Raw genomic sequence first — 19,977 nt, 5'->3', positions numbered from 1 at the left:
CTCTATTTACAATCCATAATAAAAGCACTCGAAAGTCAATCCAATTAGGAAGTTTTAAATTACTGTTTAACTGTGTTTTAAATTTCATATTAAAAAAAGATATTTTATCAACAAATAAATTCCCCCAACACTTCTGAAGATGGGATTTCTTTTTTTTTTTTTTTTGAGGCAGAGTCTCACTCTGTCACCCAGGCTGGAGTGCAGTGGCACGATCTTGGCTCACTGCAACCTCCACCTCCTGGGTTCAAACGATTCCCCTGCCTCAGCCTCCCGAGTAGCTGAGATTACAGGTGTCTGCCACCACACCAGGCTAATTTTTGTATTTTTAGTAGAGATGGGGTTTCGCCATGTTGGTCAGGCTGGTCTTGAACTACTGACCTCAGCTGATCCGCCCACCTTGGGCTCCCAAAGTGCTGGGATTACAGGTGTGAGTCACTGCACCTGGCCTTGAAGATGGGATTTCTTAGGGAAACCTTACTTTTCCCCTTGTGGCTTCAAAATCTCCACCTTGGCATTCCCAGTCCCTCCTCTGCAAAGGGGAGAGGAAGTAGGTCCATTCCTCCTTAGGTGGATCAACTCCACGGAGATGCCCATGTAAATGGCTGCCACTCTAAAAGACGTGGGTCGAACTGTCCCAGATCAGGCTGTGGGTAGCCCAGCTGGCAGAGTCAAGGCAACCTACCTACAGGTAGGGGCTGGATGAAGTGTGCTTTAGAGGGATTTCAGACAGAAGCCCTGTTGTGATTCTTTTAGGAAAGTATCCCAGATTGTATGTATTAGTCCTGTTGTAAAAGTCAAGACCTCCAGATGGTCCCGCCCCCTCCATCTCAGCCAGCCCCGCCCTGGGTCTCCTCACTATGGTGTGGAGGAAAAAGAGGCTGGGCCGGGAGTCAGGACCCCTCAGAAGTTCCAGCTCATCTCTGATACGGGCAAAGTGATCCTGGGGAAATCTCACTTTCTCTTTGCTTAAGTTGTCTGATTTCTTTCTTTCTTTCTTTTTGGAGACAGATTTTCGCTCTTGTTGCCCAGGCTGGAGTGCAATGGCGCGATCTCCGCTCAATGCAACCTCTGCCTCTCGGGTTCAGGCGATTCTCCTGCCTCAGCCTCCCGAGTAGCTGGGATTACAGGCATGCATCACCATGCTCAGCCAATTTTTGTATTTTTAGTAAAGACAGGGTTTCACCATGTTGGACAGGCTGGTCTCGAACTCCTAACCTCAGGTGATCCGCCCACCTCAGCCTCCCAAAGTGTTGGGATTACAGGCGTGAGCCACCACACCCAGCCAATTTGTCTGGTTTCTTAAATGAAGGGTTGGACTAGATAACACTTGAATGGCCCCTGGGCTTATTTCTTTCTGCATAGGACTGTCCTTGAAAGATGGTAGCAGGGCACAGCCTCCTTTATCTCATTTAGGCCCCCTATGGTCAGCCTCCTGGGGTCATACTTCCCCAGATTGTCGCTCCCAATGGACAGTATCTTTGCTTTGGAGATAGGGAGTTTCTTCCCAGAATAGGTAACAGGCTATTGAGGGAACAGAGTTACTCTGCGAAAATAACCACCATGTTTTATTGTGTGTCCAGCTCTTTGCCAGGCATTTATCGTATTGCTCAGGCTCACAACAGCCTTTGCAGGGGAGGTTTCCTCCAGTCTACAGGTGAACAAACGGAAACTCAGCGTGGTCAGGTAACCTCCAGTCTTAGGAAAGGTTACCTGTGTCTCTCTTCCCCTTCCTCCCCAAACAAAGGCACATTGTCTAAGGCGGCACTTTTCCAAAGGAATAAAAGACAAAGTTACTGAATCTGAGAGAGCCGTGTCCTGGGTCTCAGCTCCTCTGAAGTCCCAGCTGGTGTGACTTCCCCTCCACAGTGGTTTTTGTGGGGCTGACTAAAGGTCAGAGATCTGGCCAGATGCCTCCCAGGGAGCCCTTAGTCCTTGTTTTCTGGGATTCTAGGATTTCAGCCCAGTATATAATTCCAGCAAAGAATCACTCTCTGCTTTATTAAACTTGTGTGCACTTAGGCAAAGTGGACTGTTTATCCTCTGTAGGGTTTTTCTTTTAAGGTGGAGCGGGGGGTGAGTGAGCATGTGCAGAAATCCATCACCTTGCTTTCCAGTTTCCAGGCAACCGTGCAGGATTACAACAAGTCACATGATAGCGCTGCTGCCAGGGACAAGGGGAAAATGGAAAACATGCTATCTTGAGAAAGAGGCTGCTATAAGCACAGGACTTTGGATTCTCCTCTAGAAATATTATCAACAAGTAGTCAGAGACCCAGAGGCTAGAGAGAGGGCTTTCCAGCACTTGGCCCAGCCTCCTGCTGGGAGGGAAGTGTCCCACCAGATATAAAGCTGTAGGAAAGGGGACAGGCCAGGGGTGATGGTGGAGGGAGTCACTGCCCTAAGGTGACCCGAGCACCTGTTCTGGAAACCATGCTCGCAGAGGAGTTATTTTTTATTTATTTATTTTTATTTTTTTATTTTTTGAGGTGGAGTTTGCTCTTGTTGCCCAGGCTGGAGTGCAATGGCACGATCTCGGCTCACCGGAACCTCCGTCTCCTGGGTTCAAGTGATTCTCCTGCCTCCGCCTCTCAAGTAGCTGGGATTACATGCATGTGCCACCACACCTGGCTAATTTTGTATTTTTAGTAGAGACAGAGTTTCTCCATGTTAGTCAGGCTGGTCTCGAACTCCTAACCTCAGGTGATCCGCCTGCCTTGGCCTCCCAAAGTGCTGGGATTACAGGCGTGAGCCACCACGCCTGGCCCTCAGAGCAGTTATTATTGACCGAGAAGATCCAAACCAAACCGGGCCTTGCTCCTGGGTCCCCAGTCCCAGTCCCCTCTTGCTACGGTCGCAGCCATGGCATAATGAGGTAGTCCTTTGGTTAAAGTTGAGCCTACAGTGATTAGGGCTGGTTGGGGGAGGCAGTGACGGGTCAGTGGGGACAACTGGGAGGAGAAGAAAACCACCCATGAAGACCAAGTTTCCACTTCCTTTTTGAAAACATCTTTTTTCTGAACATTGTTTATGTTGATTTTAGATGTTTTGATTTTTCTATCTCTCCCCCACCCCCCCCATTGTGTGCGTGTGTGTGTGTGTGTGTGTGTGCCTTTACTGTTGTTTATATGGTAGACACTTTTATGGCAATCCATACCCCTCTGTCTACACTTCTGTTCCAGTAATAACACCCTCTGTGGCCTAAAGACTCCCTGGAACCACAGCGACAGTTTTACTCTTGGCACTCCTGGGGTGGCCAAAGGTGGTGGCTGTGTTCTTGGCCCTGGGCCAGCTCAGAGCTGGTGGCTAAGAGGGTCCATGGGCCACTGACCCCCCAGAATACCAGCAGGCCGGGGCTTTTAGAGCCCACTGGTTTCCTCACACCCAGACGTTGTCCTAAGGCAAAGATGAGTCATCGGGCCACACTCTTTCCCCGGCCTTCCTGGCTGGCTTCAGGGCCACATTTCAGAGCTGGTACTGCTCTCTTTATGCCAACCTGGCTGCCTGGGGTCGAGAGCCTGGAGGGGCAGACCATGGGCACCGAGAGGCAGGTTTTGGGGAGGAGCTACCACTTGTCATGGCACCCACGAGCCAGAGTCCAGCAGCATGGCTCTAAGAGCTTTCTAGTCCCTTGTCACAGCCCCTTAGGCTGAGGGCAGGTGGCGCACAGTCCTGCCGCCTGCCCCTTTCCAGCAGATCATGGGTGGTGGATCTTCCTCCTCTTTTTCTTTCTTTTTTTTTTTTTTTGAGATGGAGTCTTGCTCTGTTGCCCAGGCTCACTGCAACCTTAACCTCCTGGGTTTAAATGATTCTCCTGCCTCAGCCTCCCGAGTAGCTGGGACTACAGGCACCCACCACCACGCCTGGCTAATTTTTGTATTTTTAGTAGGGACAAGGTTTCACTATGTTGGCCAGGCTGGTCTCGAATGCCTGACCTCAGTTGATCCGCCTGCCTTGGCCTCCCGAACTGCTGGGATTACATGGGTGAGCCACACACCCAGCCTCTTCCTTCTCTTTTTCTATGGATACCTAGATAGAGCCACAATTCTTGCACGTTTTAAAGTTCTGAAGGCCTAATGACAGGCCATCTTGCATTTAAAAGGGCTCGTCATCCATTAAGTTGGAAAGTAAGAGCCTTGCACAGCTCTGAGGCCGGCACTGTGCCTTTCACTTCTTGGATTTCTTTGGTTCACACCTTTATGTGTGTGTGTGTGTGTTTTTTTTTTTTTTTTTTTTGAGGGAGTCTCACTTTGTCACCCAGCCTGGCATGCAGTGGCGCCATCTTGGCACACTGCACCCCCTCCCCCCCGCCCCGTCTCCTAGGTTCAAGCGATTCTCCTGCCTCAGCCTCCCGAGTAGCTGGGACTACAGGCATGTGCCACCACACCGGGCTGATTTTTGTATTTTTAGTAGAGACGGGGTTTCGCCATGTTGGCCAGGCTGGTCTCGAACTCCTGACCCAGATGATCCTCCAGCATGGGCCTCCCAAAATGCTGGGATTACAGGCGTGAGCCACCGTCCCTGGCCCTTTATGTTTTTTAAAAGGAAGAAAAGTTAATTATTCGCTCATAACATAAGGAATCATTCTATAGCAGCAGCAGAATAAATACATAATGTTCTGGGTTTGTGACATATTTTCTCATTTTAAGGGAGAAGAGAAGGTTGTGTGTGCCTTATAAACATTTTTGGGGAAATGTGGGAGAAATTCAAAGGTGACAATGCGGTGAGGAGTTTTCGATACATTAAAACGGTATGCATGCCTTGTCGTTTGGAGTGGAAAAAAGACATTCCATATCGGTTTAATATGTAACATATGGCAGAAGAGGAGACTTTGGAAGAGTAACGGGTATGCAGTTGTTTGGGAGAGATGGCCAATGTGTGCCGCTACGAGGGTCTTACGGCCAGCAGGTTAGGAAGCTGGACCTAGGTCTTCAGGGCACTGAGGTATGCCTCCTAACTGGTGTTAGCACTCAGGCCTATACTGGCGGATTCACACCCCATTTTCACACATGCACAAACGCAATTCATCCACCAACTGCAGTCCTATATTTACCCGAACTCAGATGCACGTGCACAAGCGCGCACAGGCATGCTCACGCCTCCAGCGGCTGGGCCCGAGTCCGCCCTATGACAGCGGGCCAGCCAACCCCAGGGCCGGAACTTCCTTTATAAAGTCCTCCAAGCCCAAATTCCGAGGGAAACTTGAATAGAGGTAGAAAAGCGTTTGATGATAGAAAAAAAAAAAAATCTGCTTGCTTGCAGTTCTTGCGATGGCCATAATGCTACAAGAAACTGTTGCATTCCAGAGCCGGGGAGAGCGAGGGCAGGCAGCGGGAGGAGGCGGGAGCAAAGAGGCCGGAGAACTTGAAAGAAGAAATCAGAACTCGGGCTGAGAACGCCCTCGGGGCCGCGGGGGGCTGGCAGGGGGCGGGAGGAGAGGCCGGGGAAGGGTTAACGCGGGAGCGGAGCGTGCGGCGTGGGCGGGCCGGGGCGGGGCGGGGCGGGCGCGGGGCGCTGTCCCTTTAAGGCGGGCGGCGCGGGCCGGCCGAGCGCGGCTGTGATTGGCGCGGCGGGATCACTGGCTTCGCGAGCCTGGCCCGGGGGAGTCGGCTGGAGCCGGCTGCGCTTTGATAAGGTCCTGGCAACTCAGTAACAGCCCGAGAGCCGGGAAATAAAAATAACCCCTCAGAGCGATGGATTTCGGGGCCGTCCGGCGGCCGAGGCGCCCGCCGAAGGCCCTGCTGTAAAAGGTGGGGGTGGAGGCTCGGCCCCAGCGGAGCCGCTTCAAAGAAAGCCCCCCTCGGACAGGGGGCGAGGTCGCGCCGAGCCGCGGCGTGGGCGCGGGGGACGGGAGGGGGCCCGGCCAGGCGGGGACCGGGCCTGGAAGGGGTCGCGGGCGGGGCGGCCCTGCGGAGCGGCGGCGGGGCTGCGGGGGGCGGCCTGGGGCGCGGCCGGCGCGTACCTCCCTTTCAGGACCGTGCACTCGGCTCGCGCCTTTGAAGTACACAGTTAAATCCACAGCGCAGTTTTTGTTGGAAGCACCCGGAGGACATTTGGTGCGGCGAGTGACTGCTGGAAACAGGACCTGCGTTGAAAGCCGGGCCGGGCGGGGGCCGCAGGGGCGGGGGGCGGCCGCGGCGGGGGCGGAGGCCCGCTCGGATCTTTTGCATAAAAGGGGCGGCGGGGCGCGCCGTTCCCCCTCCACGGCCGGTGGTTTTCGCTCTGAACCCGGGATTGTTGTTTCCCGCACCCCCTCCCCCGCCGCGCGACTCCCCATGTTCCCCGACGCCGCGGCCGGCCCGGGGTTCCCGGGGCTGCCGCCGCGAGCCGAGCCGGGGGCCGGGGCCGGGCCCCTGCCAGGGGCGCCTGCGAGGTCTCGCCGCGGAGCGCGCGCGGGGATCAATGGTGAGTGCCGAGGCCGAGGTGGCCGGGCGGCCCGCGCGCTTTGATGTGCGGGGCGGCCCTTTGAAGTTGGCAGGTCGGCTATTTCGGGGCGCGCTAGGGGCCGGCGCGGAGGGGAGCGGCGGACCTGGCGCCCAGCGTTCCGGGAGGGCTTGGCCGGGCAGCTCTGTGCGCCCTGCGCCGGAGCCCCCTCCCCAGCGCGGGGACCGGGTTGGCGGGGGGCCGGGAGAGGAGACTTATCCGAGTGGCGGCAGTGGCGGGGGCGGAGAGGGGGCAGATACCCCCCGGGGGTCGCGTCGCTGTCGCGGTTATGGATGTGAGTCGGGGTGTGAGTGCGCGTGGGAGTGCCTTTGGGAGGTGGGATGAAAGGGTAGCGGCGCCCCCCGCTTGCCCTCCCCCGCCCCCCGCCTCTCCTCCGCCCCATCCTCTCCTCCTACTTCTCTCCCCCTCCCCTTATCCCCTCCCTGCCGCGGGTCCGCGCTAAGGGGCCCACAGCGCTGGCGGAGGCTCAGTCTGCGCGCAGGACCGGCCCAAGTACGGGGCGCCCGCGTTCCTCGCTTCCCTCCTCCCGGCCCGGGCCCCGCGCCCGTGGCCGCCCCGGCCCCTTTTGCGGAGAGGCAGAGACTCCGCGCGTCGCCATTTCTGGATTAGGCTGCTGCTTTCTGTGCTTTTTCTGCGGGCGCCTCTGCAAGCGGCGGCGCCGGGGACAGACCCCCCCGCCCGGGCTCGGGGCGCTGCTGGCGCGTCCCGGGGCTCCGGCCTCGAGGTGTGCCCGCCGGGACTCTGGAGGCGTTCGGTTGCATTTGGGCCGGGGGACCGGGCCGGAGGGGCTCGGAGAACATGAGAGCCCGGCCTCGGCGGCCTTCGTCTTCCAGGTAACGGGGCCGCTCCACCTCCCACCGCCCGGGTAGCGCGGTGCTAACGGCAGCCCCACTTCTTCGTGGGCCGCGCCGCCCAGCCCCGCGGCTCGAGGCTCTGGTCGGGGTCAGCGTGCACCCATCCCAGATCCGGGGTCCCTGGCTTCTCGCCCGGGGTTGCACCCCCCGTTCCCCGGTCCGCCGCTACCCTTCTTAGTTTGATCTTTTCCGTGCTAGGGAAAGCACCTTGTTTATTGGTTAGATAAGACTTTTTTCTTTGGAAAAAAGACAGGCTTGAAATCAGTAGAGTTTGGGATTCTTGGCACAGGCAGTAGTGGCGTGAGACGGCTGGTGATCCAGTTTTGTAGGTTTCGCGGATCTGGGAGGTGGGTTGGGGGCACGGGGGCGACGGTTCCGAGGCTTCTTAGCTCTCTCTCAAAGTTTGAAGATCAAAGTCTCCACTGAGTGAGTTGGTTTCTGGTTTGGGGGAGGTCAGGGAAGACAGAGGTGTTGACTGAGCTGGATTCTTGGCGGGGGTAGGGGGCGCGCAGCGAACACTCAAATCTGAGTTGGGGAGGGGGTGTTTGCGTGCTGAATCTGGGAGTCCGGGAGCCCAATCCGCCTGTGCTGGGCGGGCTTCTCTTGGGCCAGGATCTTCTGAATTTTTAAGGAGTGGGAAGAGGGAGCGCAGAGGGAGGGGGTGGGTGGGGAGAATGGGAACCAGATGCCGGGGAAGGGCACGTTTGGAGCTCGAGTTATCTGTGCAGAGCCGAGTGGGGAAATATACCGAAATTGGTTTCACCTGCACACAGCCTAGCGGCTGGGAGTGTGCCTTTTTGGAGTTGATGGTATCGGGGGAGGGAGGCGAGGCGCGGGCTGAGCTGCCCTGCGTGCGCCCTGGCCGAGTGGGTTTTTGGAAGGTTGTGTCTTACACCTCCGGTGTCCCCCTGCCGTCCCCAGCTCTTGCCTTCCTCTCACCTTCCCCGCCTCTTTCCCAACAGCTCCCTCCCACCCCCGACCCCGAAAAGTGTGCAGGGAGCTCAGATTTCGCCTTTGAAAAGCAGCGCCCGATACTTTAGATGAGCACCTCGCAGATAGCTGGGTTGGTTGATTTGAATTTGAGGAGTTGAAAAGCCTGTTTACTTTCTTGCTTTGATGTTGAGTAGATCTGGTTTTGATTAGATCAATACCCTTTTCTCTCTCCCCACCTCCCCCCTTCCTTTTCTTTCCAGAGAGGAGGCTCAGATGAGCCCCTGCTGACTTGAGAGAGACAGAGAGACCACGCCGATTGCTGAGAGGAACTGGAAGAAGAAAAATTCCCAAACTCACTGGGAAGAGCTCCCTCACCATGAGTAGCGCTATGTTGGTGACTCGCCTCCCAGACCCCAGCAGCAGCTTCCGTGAGGATGCCCCGCGGCCCCCAGTGCCAGGGGAAGAAGGGGAGACCCCACCGTGTCAGCCAGGGGTGGGCAAGGGCCAGGTCACCAAACCCATGCCTGTCTCTTCCAACACCAGGCGGAACGAAGATGGGTTGGGGGAGCCGGAGGGGCGGGCATCTCCGGATTCCCCTCTGACCCGGTGGACCAAGTCCTTACACTCCTTGTTGGGCGATCAAGACGGTGCTTACCTGTTCAGAACTTTCCTGGAGAGGGAGAAATGCGTGGATACCTTAGACTTCTGGTTTGCCTGCAATGGATTCAGGCAGATGAACCTGAAGGATACCAAAACTTTACGAGTAGCCAAAGCGATCTACAAAAGGTACATTGAGAACAACAGCATTGTCTCCAAGCAGCTGAAGCCTGCCACCAAGACCTACATAAGAGATGGCATCAAGAAGCAGCAGATTGATTCCATCATGTTTGACCAGGCGCAGACCGAGATCCAGTCGGTGATGGAGGAAAATGCCTACCAGATGTTTTTGACTTCTGATATATACCTCGAATATGTGAGGAGTGGGGGAGAAAACACAGCTTACATGAGTAATGGGGGACTTGGGAGCCTAAAGGTCGTGTGTGGCTATCTCCCCACCTTGAACGAAGAAGAGGAGTGGACTTGTGCCGACTTCAAGTGCAAACTTTCGCCAACCGTGGTTGGCTTGTCCAGCAAAACTCTGAGGGCGACGGCGAGTGTGAGGTCCACGGAAACTGTTGACAGTGGATACAGGTAAGACTTGGACGGGGGCAGGTGGGCTGATGCTGTGCACTTTGCAGATGTTTTAAGTATGGTGGATGGATGGATGGGTGTGCTGCAGACTGACAGGTCTGTTGAGTTAGGACGGCTGGCCATGAACCCTTTTTGATCTTGCTTTTTGTTGTTGAAAGAGGGGGAAAGTGATGCACATACAGTAAATACCTGCAGTCTTCTAGTGCTGACATCAAACAGTGGCAAGCAGTATTCACTAATGTGGGTTACTTATTATCCCGGGCTAGTGTCTCAGAAGAGGTTGAGAGAGAGAGAGAGGACAGCAGCTTTTGATGCCTCTGAGTCACCAGATCCACTAAGCGCCGGTTTTGGAAGGGGTCATTTCACCACTAATCAGTAGAGGGTGGAATTAATGTGGCTAGGGAGGCAGCTGGGTTGTGGTGGAGGCACAGGAAAAAATATGTGCACCCATTGAGGGGTAAGTGGGATTTTTTTTTTGAACTTTTCTGTTAAGATAAGAGCCAGCAATTGGCTTAACTGAGCTTGTGGTTCCCTTTGTAGAATTAGATATTTACCCAGCAAGAAAGGCCTCTAACTAGGGAAGGTCCTGTGACTTTCCCGAATGAAGGACCCTTAGCTTTAGAGCCTGCTGGCATATTAATCCAGGTTTTAAATGCTCATGAGTCCGAGGGTCAGACTTCAGTTGATTATTTTGTTAGTGCTGATGGAGAAGAGATCTTGGCCCGGGAGTACTGGGGCCCTGGAGTACTTTCTCTTTGAGGCTTCAAAGACAAATAGTTCTTTGCAGAATGGCCAAGTCTTAAGATTCTTGACCTTTGGAGGCAACTTCAGACCTCTTGTTGAATGAGTTTTTCTGTTTTCTCCCCTCCTCCCAACTTCCAAATATCCGAAAAGAGAAGGAGCCTCTTAATTCTGGGGTGTGGTTTATGACGGGCAGGGGATGGGGCTGCACTTGACTGCTCTCTGAATGGTTTATCTTGCTCTCTGTGTGTTAGGGGCCCAGGATGCGATCTGATAGCTGCCTCTGGATTTCCCTTTCTCTGTAGGATGTGGTCTCTAGTGCCCAGCAGCAGGAAGAGAGGTGGGCACCAGATGGTTGATCTTGAGCCTCTCAGGGTGGCCAGGTCTGAGCCTGGAGGGCCATGATTTTAGGGGCGGCCGAGAGTTGACTGTTGGCGAGGAGGGGAAGGGCTTGTTCTCCAACCACCAGGGGGCGCACTTGTGGCTTGGGAACCAGTTTTACTCAGACATCTGGTCTACACCTAAGTGGAACCAGGTTGACTTTTGCAAGGAAGCACAGGTTCCAGGGAGGTGTTTCAGCGTCTTTATGCTTATGGAGTCAGGTTGTCTGGGAGGAAGATCCTGGGTCTGGCCTCTGCAGTAGGTCAGTCGCTGGGCACCTGCTACGCCTGCCCGCCCTATTATGAGACCATTTGGGTAAGCCTCTGGCGCTGGCCTCCTTGCCCTCTAGCCTGGCAGCCAGAGCTGAGACTACTTAAGAGCTGTGGTAAAGGCTGCTTCTCCAGGGGCCTCCTGACTGGGGCTTCTGTGTCTCCCACTGTCGGGACCAGAGTGTCACCTTCGTAAATAGCACAGTGTGTGGTTTTGGATGCCCTCCCCAGGCACGGCTCTGCTGTGAACCCTCCCCTTTGTGGGTGGGCAGTTGAGACCCAGCCTGGGCTTGCCTCATCTGGGATATTACCAGGATTCAACTCACGAAGCTTTTGAGATCTAGAAGGCAGGGACAGAAGCTCCTGTTTTCCAGGGCTGCCTTCTTGGCTGTGAACTGTGGACATCATTGATAAAGAGGTGACAGCTTGTCATTGACCTGAGAGTTTCCATACTAGATTCATGTGTGCCTTCTGCCACTGTTGGGTTGAGATGAAGCATCTTAAAGGACTCTCTGAAGCTCATATGTCTTAGCTGGGCATATTTAAAGAGAATTTAAGACATAGCCAGATGATCTAACATCATTTTAACATGCAAGATATTCGAGTGTGTGCACAGTATATGGAAAGGTCTGCTGACTCCTTATTCAAAGGCTTGCTTTCCAGCCCGGTCCACCACTTACTACCTGGGTGTTGAAGCCTTTCTGAACCGCATGTGCCCATCTGTAAAATGGGTGGGCACCATTCCTTCTGTCTGTGTCGTAGGATTGTTATTAGGACCAAAATAATCAACATGAAAGCCTTTTGTAGAGAGAAACGTTTTGAACAGCTGCAAAGTGTTATAATTAGTATAATTAGTAATGATGATGTAAATAGGGCAACCAGGTTGGGATGTCACTTTCAAAGGGTGACTCTTGGCTTAGCCCATTTTCCATGCCTCAACTTTCTTGTTGAACTGAAGTCTGTTTTTCCAGCTAGTTCATGGAATGTAAAGATCCCATCTAAGGTTTAAGTTCCCCCCTTCCCTCTCCCGCACACTCACTCATTCTGCAGAGTACCTGGCATCTGGGATGGGCTTAATAAGTTAGTAAAATGAATGAAACAGAAACGTCAGTCCTGCTGAGGAGGGTCTTTCTTCATCAGCTGCTGAGGAGCGGTCTTGGCAGCCGGATGCCCGGGGCACTGGCCAGGCTTGCAAGCCCTGTGTTTACCTCGGGCACTCAAAGGAGCTTCGTTTTTAACGACTTGTTTGTGTCCTTACTGATTTGGTGTCAGGTTTAATATAAATAGTTGGGGCGGAAGAGCAGGAATTATCCTCAGAGGGCAGGACTCTGGTCTGAGTGGTTGAGGGGGATGCCTGGGCTTTTGACGATGGCTATAAATAACCTAGAGCAAAAGCAACTTGTTGGTAGGAGCACGTGTAAAATCCCCAGCACACAGACACACACACGCACAGTGTCGAGGTGTGTGTGAAGGGGGGTTGTGGGATTAGGCACTGGGCCCAGCATTTATTTTAGGGAGGAGAATACGGTGCTGGGTGCACAGAGCCCTCCCTGTGTCCTCGCCTTTCTGCACGGGCCCTTGTGTGTCCTGCCCAAGGTGGGGCTCATCTGCCTCCCGTTGGGCCCTCTGCTCTGGCCTCCCTTAAAAGAAGTCGGGCCCAGCAGATGGCCCTCTGCTGGCTCCGAGTGCTGCTTCCAGTTCTCTGAAAGAACTCGCTGATGAGGCCCGTTTTTGTGCGGAGCCATTGGAATCAAGCTTGGCTTCAATTATCAAAGAAAATGATGCCATAGGAAAGATATGCTGGAAGCAGTAGTCCACAATTAGAGGATGGAAGCTCTGGTGAGGGCAGTTTGCTAAGATCCACTTGTAAAAGTTTGCCTGTTTTCAAAAGGCCCCTTTGCCCAGTGCTGTTGGAGTCCTGGCCCCTTGCCGAGTGTCCCTTGATCTTGCCTTAGAAAATGCTTGTTGAAGAGGGTATTGCCTTTTGGGCAGTGACCTTGTGAGTAAATTTTCAGAGGGCTCTTGGAAAGCCCTGAACGCACAGACTTAGAAGCACATACTTTTGAAGTTGCATTGTTTTGAGAAGGGAACGTGAGGAGGAGGAGGAAGAGGAGGAGGAGGAGAAGGAGGAGGACCCCTTATGGTCAGTTCTGTGCTCCCTGTGTGGAGGCTCCCCTCTGGTATATGGGGAGGGGCAGGGCCACAGCATCTCATCAAGAGGAGATAAGAACAGGATAGGGGAAAACAGAAAGCAGCCGGCACCTCCTTTCCCTGAAGGTTCCAGGGGTCTCTGCCACCTACAGGCTGAAAACCCTTTGCTTACTGAGGTTGCAAACCAGGTCTGTGGATGTGAGGCCGATGCAAAAGCTGCAGCATAGGCCTCTACTCTGTGTAGGAATTTAAAATCCTTGCAGCAATTGGAAGCACAACAGTCCTGAAGAAAAAAAGCATCTGGGTACAATTACTGTAGAGTGGTTTGAGTTTCTCCCCCCCCCCCTTTTTTTTTTTTAAAGTAATCACAAGAAAACAGCCCCACTCCGTTTTCTTAAAATTATGTGGCACTTTTGACAAAGGTCTGGGTTCTGAAATACCGAGTCTCTGCCTCTCCCCGCAACCCTGCCTCCTTTCTCTGCCCCGTCTTGTTATGATTGTAGGAAAATCCAAGTACTTTATTGCAGTTAACTGAGTTAAGAGCAGTATATTCCATTTTTAATTACTGGTCACACAGTAGTCCTCTATTTTGGAAGTGAAGGGAGACAAGTTTATTTTGGGATCCATGTGTTAAACAACGAGTGCAAAGCTGTGTGAGCACACATAGGGTTTGAGTTAGGTGTCTTTTTTGCTGGGAGGAAGGAATTTTCTATTGAGTCATTTTCTCCCCACAGAGGTTGAAGTATAGCTCTTACATTGGAGACATGGTTGATGTGTTAATACCACCAAGATAGCAGGGCTGAAGGCATGGAAGAAAGAGTGTTTGAATGCTATTTAAGGCTGTTTTGGTTTTTTTGGTGTTGCACCATGCCTGTTAAACTAAAAAACTTTTCCAGCGACCCATCTGATGGTCTTAGGTCCTTTAAGGAGAGTCAACAAGGTTTTGAGTCACTGCCACGTGCCACTCACTGCTTTCAGCATCGGAGATTCCTGTGAGGACAGGGCTGTCCCTCATGGAGCTTACAGTCTGGTTTCACAGGACAGGTGTTCAACATGGAAACACCAGTGCCCAGTCATTATAAATCATGATAAAGATGATGAAGGAAATTAGGGCAGTTGAGAAAATAGGAGCTCTCCAGTTTTTTGTTTTTGTTTTTTTTTTTGAGATGGAGTTTCATTCTTGTTGCCTAGGCTGGAGTGCAATGGTGCAATCTCTGCTCACCACAACCTCTGCCTCCTGGGTTCAAGCGATTCTCCTGCCTCAGCCTCTCAAGTAACTGGGATTACAGGCATGTGCCACCACGCCCGGCTAATTTTATATTTTTAGTAGAGATGGGGTTTCTCCATGTTGGTCAGGCTGGTCTCAAACTCCCGACCTCAGGTGATCCACCCATCTCGGCCTCCCAAAGTGCTGGGATTACAGGCGTCGGCCACCGCGCCTGGCTGGAGCTCTGTTTTTGTTGGCACTTGGTTTTTTCTTGGAATTTTCCTGTGATTTCCCCCAAAATACTGTGCCTTTGTTGGTTCATTTGGAGAACTTCAGAACTTGGTGCAGAGGCCATGATCCAACTGCCTGCTGTTCAGGTGGGTGCCCACGTCTGGAGGGGTTGTGACTCAGCCCAGCAGTGAGCACTGCAGCCAAGCCGGCAGCAGTGCCCAGCCTCTGACTTCTGGTGCCTACTGAGAGTTTACAGAATGGCCTCATCACTGGATTCCTAACAACAGGAAAAGGCCCCAAGGAAGTCATCTTGTGCATCCTGCTTCAAGGCAGTATCCACGCCTCACTTACGCACCCAGATGGCTGGGCACTTTGGCCTGTTTTAAAGACTTGGGTGATTTCACAGCCTGTCCCCACCTACTTTATGGATTTCCTCCGACCATTTAGAAGTATTTTTTTCTTTCTAACTTTTGAAGCCCATTTCCCCTTGTTCTTCCTTTAGTGGGGATGCTGAACAGAGAGTCCCCCTTCTCAACTACGAGGCCTTTTTCACTGAATCAACCTTCTCTTCTCCAGAAGAATGAACTGTTCTTTTTACTCTCACCACTTCTCTCTGCCCTTGGTGTTGGGGAATTCCAGATTGACGACACATGGACCAGGAGGAAGGCCTGGAAGATCTTACCATTTTCATTTAATCTTCACCAAAAAATCCCAGGAGGTCATGAGACTTTCTGCCCTCTACAGATATGAGAACAGGGTCAGAGTGTCCAAGTGACAGTTACAAGTCACTTGGTCAAAAGTGTTGAGGGGTGCATGTGCAGTGCTCCTGGTCTGCACCTTCTGGTCAGTTCTATGTCTACAGCATATTTCTAAGATCTGACTTGATGCAGTTGGACAGGATCAAGGGCACAGCTGTGGTCCAGCTCCTCTGGCCAAGTCTGACAAGGCCTTTGGCCCACGTGGTGCTAAGTTACCTCCTTGGGTGGTTGTGATGATTACCGGGGTCCCTTCTGGCTTAAAAAGTTTATGGCCCTGTAACTTTTTGTGTTTGTTTGGTGACTCCAACAAGCGCAAACTCCTTAAAGGCAGAGACTGCCTCTCCCACCTTCTTTTCCATCCCACCATCCCCTGTTGAGACAGACCCTCACACCAAATTGTGGCGGTGGCTTTCCCCAGGGCTCCCTGCCTGTACCTACCCCTCCTTTCCATCCAGCCTGGTGACAGACCTTGGATCCTATGTGCTGATGGGAATGCTTTCTCCCTGCCGGTCCCCTGGCACCCCTGCTGTCCCCTGGCCTCCTGGCCCCTCCCCATCCAGTTAAGACAGGACTCTGAGCTTGCACTGAAGACCTACGTCCTTTGCCAGGCCTTCTTAGCCTGGCTAATTAGACCCCTCTCTCTCCCTAGTCTAGGGAGAGCTTTTCACTACCTTTCCTTTTACCCAGTCCTGGGTGTCATCTCCTCAAATTCCTGCTCATCCATAAGTCCCGTCTGTCCCAGGGAGTCCCATTAGTCCCAGAGAGCCATCCCCAACCGTCCCTCCTAGAAATGTTCTATCCGTCATCTGGGTTACCTATATTAAGTCACTCCTTTCCTGCTTTTTATTCTATGAGAACTTGGAAACATGTTGTGTCTAGTCTTTGTATTGGGAGGCATTCTGACTGAGAGCCACGTGACTCAATCCATGCCCACCAGTTCCAGCTGTGTGATCTGGGCAGGCTGCTGGAATTCTGGACTCCAAGGGCCTCATCTGTAGAATGGGCACAGTCCAGTGCTCCTTCTCCCCTCCTCGTGGGCCTGTGATAACACTGAGCGTACCTCCCTCATGACACCCCCACAGTATGGTGACATGCCCCCACCAGGCCATGGGTGCTGGGAGACCAGAGTTCAGCACGTAGCAAGTGAGTAGGAGCTTGGTGAACATGTGCAGACAGCTGACTGTCACCTTTCTGGGTCCTTTTCATTTGCCAACCTCACGGCCATCTTTACAGACCAGCTGCTGTGGACCAATAGAATATATTCTCTTCTCTGAGCCTTTCTTTTCTCCCTCACTTGATTTCTTTGCTGCTGGCATAGACTTGGTGGGACCAGTGGAGGATGCCAGGGTCTTTGTAAACAGGCCTCCTGCGACTTCAGGCCTTAACGTGGTCCCTTCCTGCAGCCTGCCGACCTATCTGCCGCTCCCCCCTACTTAAGCCCCTCACTGGTGACACAAGAGGAATACGGCCCAGCAGGAGATGTGCACACTGGTTGTTCTGGAAGGAGATGAAGAGGGTGAAGTGAAGAGCCAGAGGCCATTGAAACAAAAGGGCTGGAGACACCGGAGGAGGGGCCTGGGCCTTCTTTTGAAACAGCTGTGTTGCTCATTTCAATCCTGCTGCACTAGCCAGCCCTGGGGAGAGGAAGCCAGGGGTGGGGGAAGGGGCATGGCAATGGCTCATGGCAGAGCTCACAGGTGGGATTGGAGTCCTGAACGTTGTCTTGAACTTTTCTGTCCCATCTGTCCAGCTCACTGTGGGCCCAGGGTCAAAGTGAGAAGGCCACACCGGCCTCTAGCTGTTTGCATCTCTGGACTGGGCTAACAGACCCCAGACAAGGAGTTTGGATACTTAAGATGTCTTGGGGCCCTGAAATTGTATTCTTTGGTGCAGGATTGGATAGGGAGGTGGAGCGGAGAAAGATATTTCATCTTCACTGACTCGTTCCCCTCTTTTATTCCGTGGCCTCCTCTCCTAAAGCAGAGTCCATCCAGTTCCTTCCTTTCTCTAAGTGCATTTAGAGCTTCATAGGATCCCCTGGGCTGCCTCTGGAATACTGTCTGCCCTGGCAGACCCACCACTGGGGGCAGAGGAACCAGCTTGCTTTCCCCAGGGTGAGCTGGTGGCTCAGGAGGCCTCCCTTTTGTGGCCCCTGCTTTCTGCCCAGGTGAGCAACTGGACCTGGGCAGCAGGTTGGCATTGAGCAGATTGTGGGATGGTGCACTGGGTTGTCCTGGGGTCACCTGATTATCTGGGTTTCTGGTGAGGGTCAGTGACTGAACCACTTTTGTACTTTGCCCATAGGTCCTTCAAGAGGAGCGATCCTGTTAATCCTTATCACGTAGGTTCTGGCTATGTCTTTGCGCCAGCCACCAGCGCCAACGACAGTGAGATATCCAGCGATGCGCTGACGGATGATTCCATGTCCATGACGGACAGCAGTGTGTGAGTATCCTGGCAGCCCTTCCGTGGGCTTGCTTGGGAGTGGATACCACCTGGGCATTTAGCCAGAATTGTCTGTCATCCTCAGCTGGCTTTGCAGACCCCACCTGTGCATGTATGGACATCGGTTTGGTGGGAGGGGAGTATGACAAGGGTATGGTGCTGGTTAGGGAGGATGACATGGTCATCTGGGTAGGGTAAAGCTTAGAGCTTTGAAAGTTGGGAGGATGTTGTAACAGAAGAAAAACTAAAGGACAGTAGAAGATTAGGATGAATGAATATTTATAGATTCCTTGAGTTTAAAAAACCTTCTTTTGGTTGTCATCATCTGGTTGTCCCTGTAGGAACAGTTGCTTGGCTGGTCCAGAAACCCAGGTATCCTGTCTGCAGAACCAACAGCTGGGAGACAAGGTGGCATTAGAAGGGTCTGTGTTTAGGTATCCATTGTTTTTGGAGGAAAAGGCATTGTAAGTGGGGGTAAGAAAGCCAGAAATCTCTAAAGAGCCAGTGTGTTATGTTCCTCATTGTTTTGTTTTTAAATGGACATCGTTTATTCAGTAAGTGTGGGTGGAGCGTTAGATACTCTGTGTTAGATACTGAGGACCCTAAGTAGGGGCTCTCTCCAAAGTAGTGTCTGATCTGGATCTTTGGCAGCCAGCCTTTGATTTTTGAAGTAACCCAAGACATTGGCATGGTCTGATGAGGTCAGAAGGCCCTTAGTCAAGGTAACATTTTGAATTTTAGGTCATCTGAAGTCAAGTCATGGCAATCTCTGTGGATGGACAGCAGTGATCCTCAGTGAGTCTCATGAGGAGGGATGTGTAGCTGTGGCCTGGGTATCCCCGTCTCTGGCCATCTTTTGAGGTTTTGGTTCAGGAGACTGAGAGTGGAGCCTGGGGATAGGGGGATGGGTAAAATTCCCCAAAGGCTTCTCACCCAACACCCGGTTGAGATTCATTGTTCCAGAAATGGTCTTTGAAAGCTTTTCAATGTTTTGGAGTCAGAATTTCGCCTGCTAAGGGAACAATTTTGAAAGGCAAACCCATTGAACCGTGTAAGTTCTGGCACACTTATTTAGAGTTTGTTCCTTTTAGCTTCCTAAAACTGGACCATCTATTCTTCCAGTTTGTTTGAAACTATCTGGTTTTTATTGGCCAATGTCCTGTTGCCTGGCCTGTGGCATGGGACCAATTGGAGGGAAAGTTGATGAGGTGAGTTTGGGAATCTACTATTTATTTTGCTGGTGGCTTTTATTGTGTTACCTCAAATTCCCTTGTTAGTAAAGGCAGAGAGATCCTCAAGGTGAAAGTTTGAATTTTAATAAAAATAGCACTTTGGCATTAGTACACATCTTTCATCCAATATGGAAACAGGAAAGTACACATCTTTCATCCAATATGGAGATATGAGAAGTTTCACAGAAGTGAGTTTTTTCCATATTGACTGAACTTTCGGTATCCATACTTGAAAAAATTATGCTTTGATAATTTTTTGGTGAACATATTTCTTAGAATACATTTTGCTCTGTCACTATTGAATAGTATTAGACAGGGCATAATTTATCTCTCAGTTATCCAAATAATATCAAGATCTGTTTGTGTACTTTGTTGTGGTGTTTCTCTCATAGGCAATGAAGGTGCATAGGGTTATCTGACCCTTTCCCCTTTGAAAAGTTTCTCTTTTCTCTTTTCATTCTCCCTGCTGTCGTGTTTTGCTGTCTGTGTGCTTGCTTCTAGCAGGCATTCCTCCTGTAGCATATATTAATTTGTGGATTGTGTGGGAATCTTAGCATTATGTGTAAAATAGGAGTAAGTTGAAACTGATTGAAGGCATTGAGTGAATCTCCTAAGTCAAATGCAGTTTACGTAAGACGATAAGACTTCTGTTTAGTTTTCTTAGAGACTATTTTTGGCTTGCTTCCTGGTCCTTGGCTGCATGTCAGTCCCCATCATTGAGGTGTTATTCTGGGTTCATGATGAGATAACTTGGGTGTAGTCCCATACTTATTTCTGTTTGATCCTCCCAAGACCCAGTCAGGAAGGTAGGCAGGCAGATACTTGGGACTTTACAGATGAGGAAGTAAGGCCTGGTGCTTCCACAGCCATGCACCTCTGAGACAGACTTCAGGTCTAGGCCAGACACAGGCCCTGCACTTTGCCCGCTTTGCCCTTCCCCCAGGCACGAGCGCTCTCAACATGAGATCTGTGAATAGGACCGGTTGGTCACGAGACCTTTGAGCCACTTTGGGTTTCTTTTATTTATATTTCTTAGTAATCAAGACTGCTTTTTAGAAAGACTGGTTCCGGGAGGGGTAGAAGGGAGCAGGTTCTAAGTTCTCCCCTGCAGCCTCCCTATTTACTTCCTCTTCTTTTATCCCC

General features: G+C 52.1%; 1 protein-coding gene across 11 annotated transcripts in view; it reads left to right on the top strand.

Annotated features, from left to right (window-relative positions):
- The first annotated feature begins 5,548 nt into the window (after positions 1-5,548).
- Positions 5,549-19,977, top strand: part of AXIN2 (axin 2) — a 32,990-nt gene continuing 18,561 nt past the window's right edge. For 4 of the 11 annotated variants that reach the window (XM_063657081.1, XM_054456181.2, XM_063657079.1 and 1 more), the window contains exons 1-3: positions 6,205-6,402; positions 8,489-9,419; positions 17,462-17,602. In XM_063657081.1, the coding sequence (XP_063513151.1) occupies positions 8,605-9,419; positions 17,462-17,602 (956 nt within the window). In that variant the 5' untranslated portion in view covers positions 6,205-6,402; positions 8,489-8,604. Of the gene's footprint in view, positions 5,748-6,204; positions 6,403-6,831; positions 7,275-8,017; positions 8,359-8,488; positions 9,420-17,461; positions 17,603-19,977 lie in introns of those variants that run through there. The other 7 variants (XM_054456182.2, XM_054456179.2, XM_054456178.2 and 4 more) reach the window with 6 other exon arrangements.

This window comes from Pongo pygmaeus, chromosome 19, assembly GCF_028885625.2.
Source record: "Pongo pygmaeus isolate AG05252 chromosome 19, NHGRI_mPonPyg2-v2.0_pri, whole genome shotgun sequence".
NCBI classification, from domain to species: Eukaryota; Metazoa; Chordata; class Mammalia; order Primates; family Hominidae; genus Pongo; species Pongo pygmaeus.
This window is presented reverse-complemented; position numbering and strand designations above follow the sequence as displayed.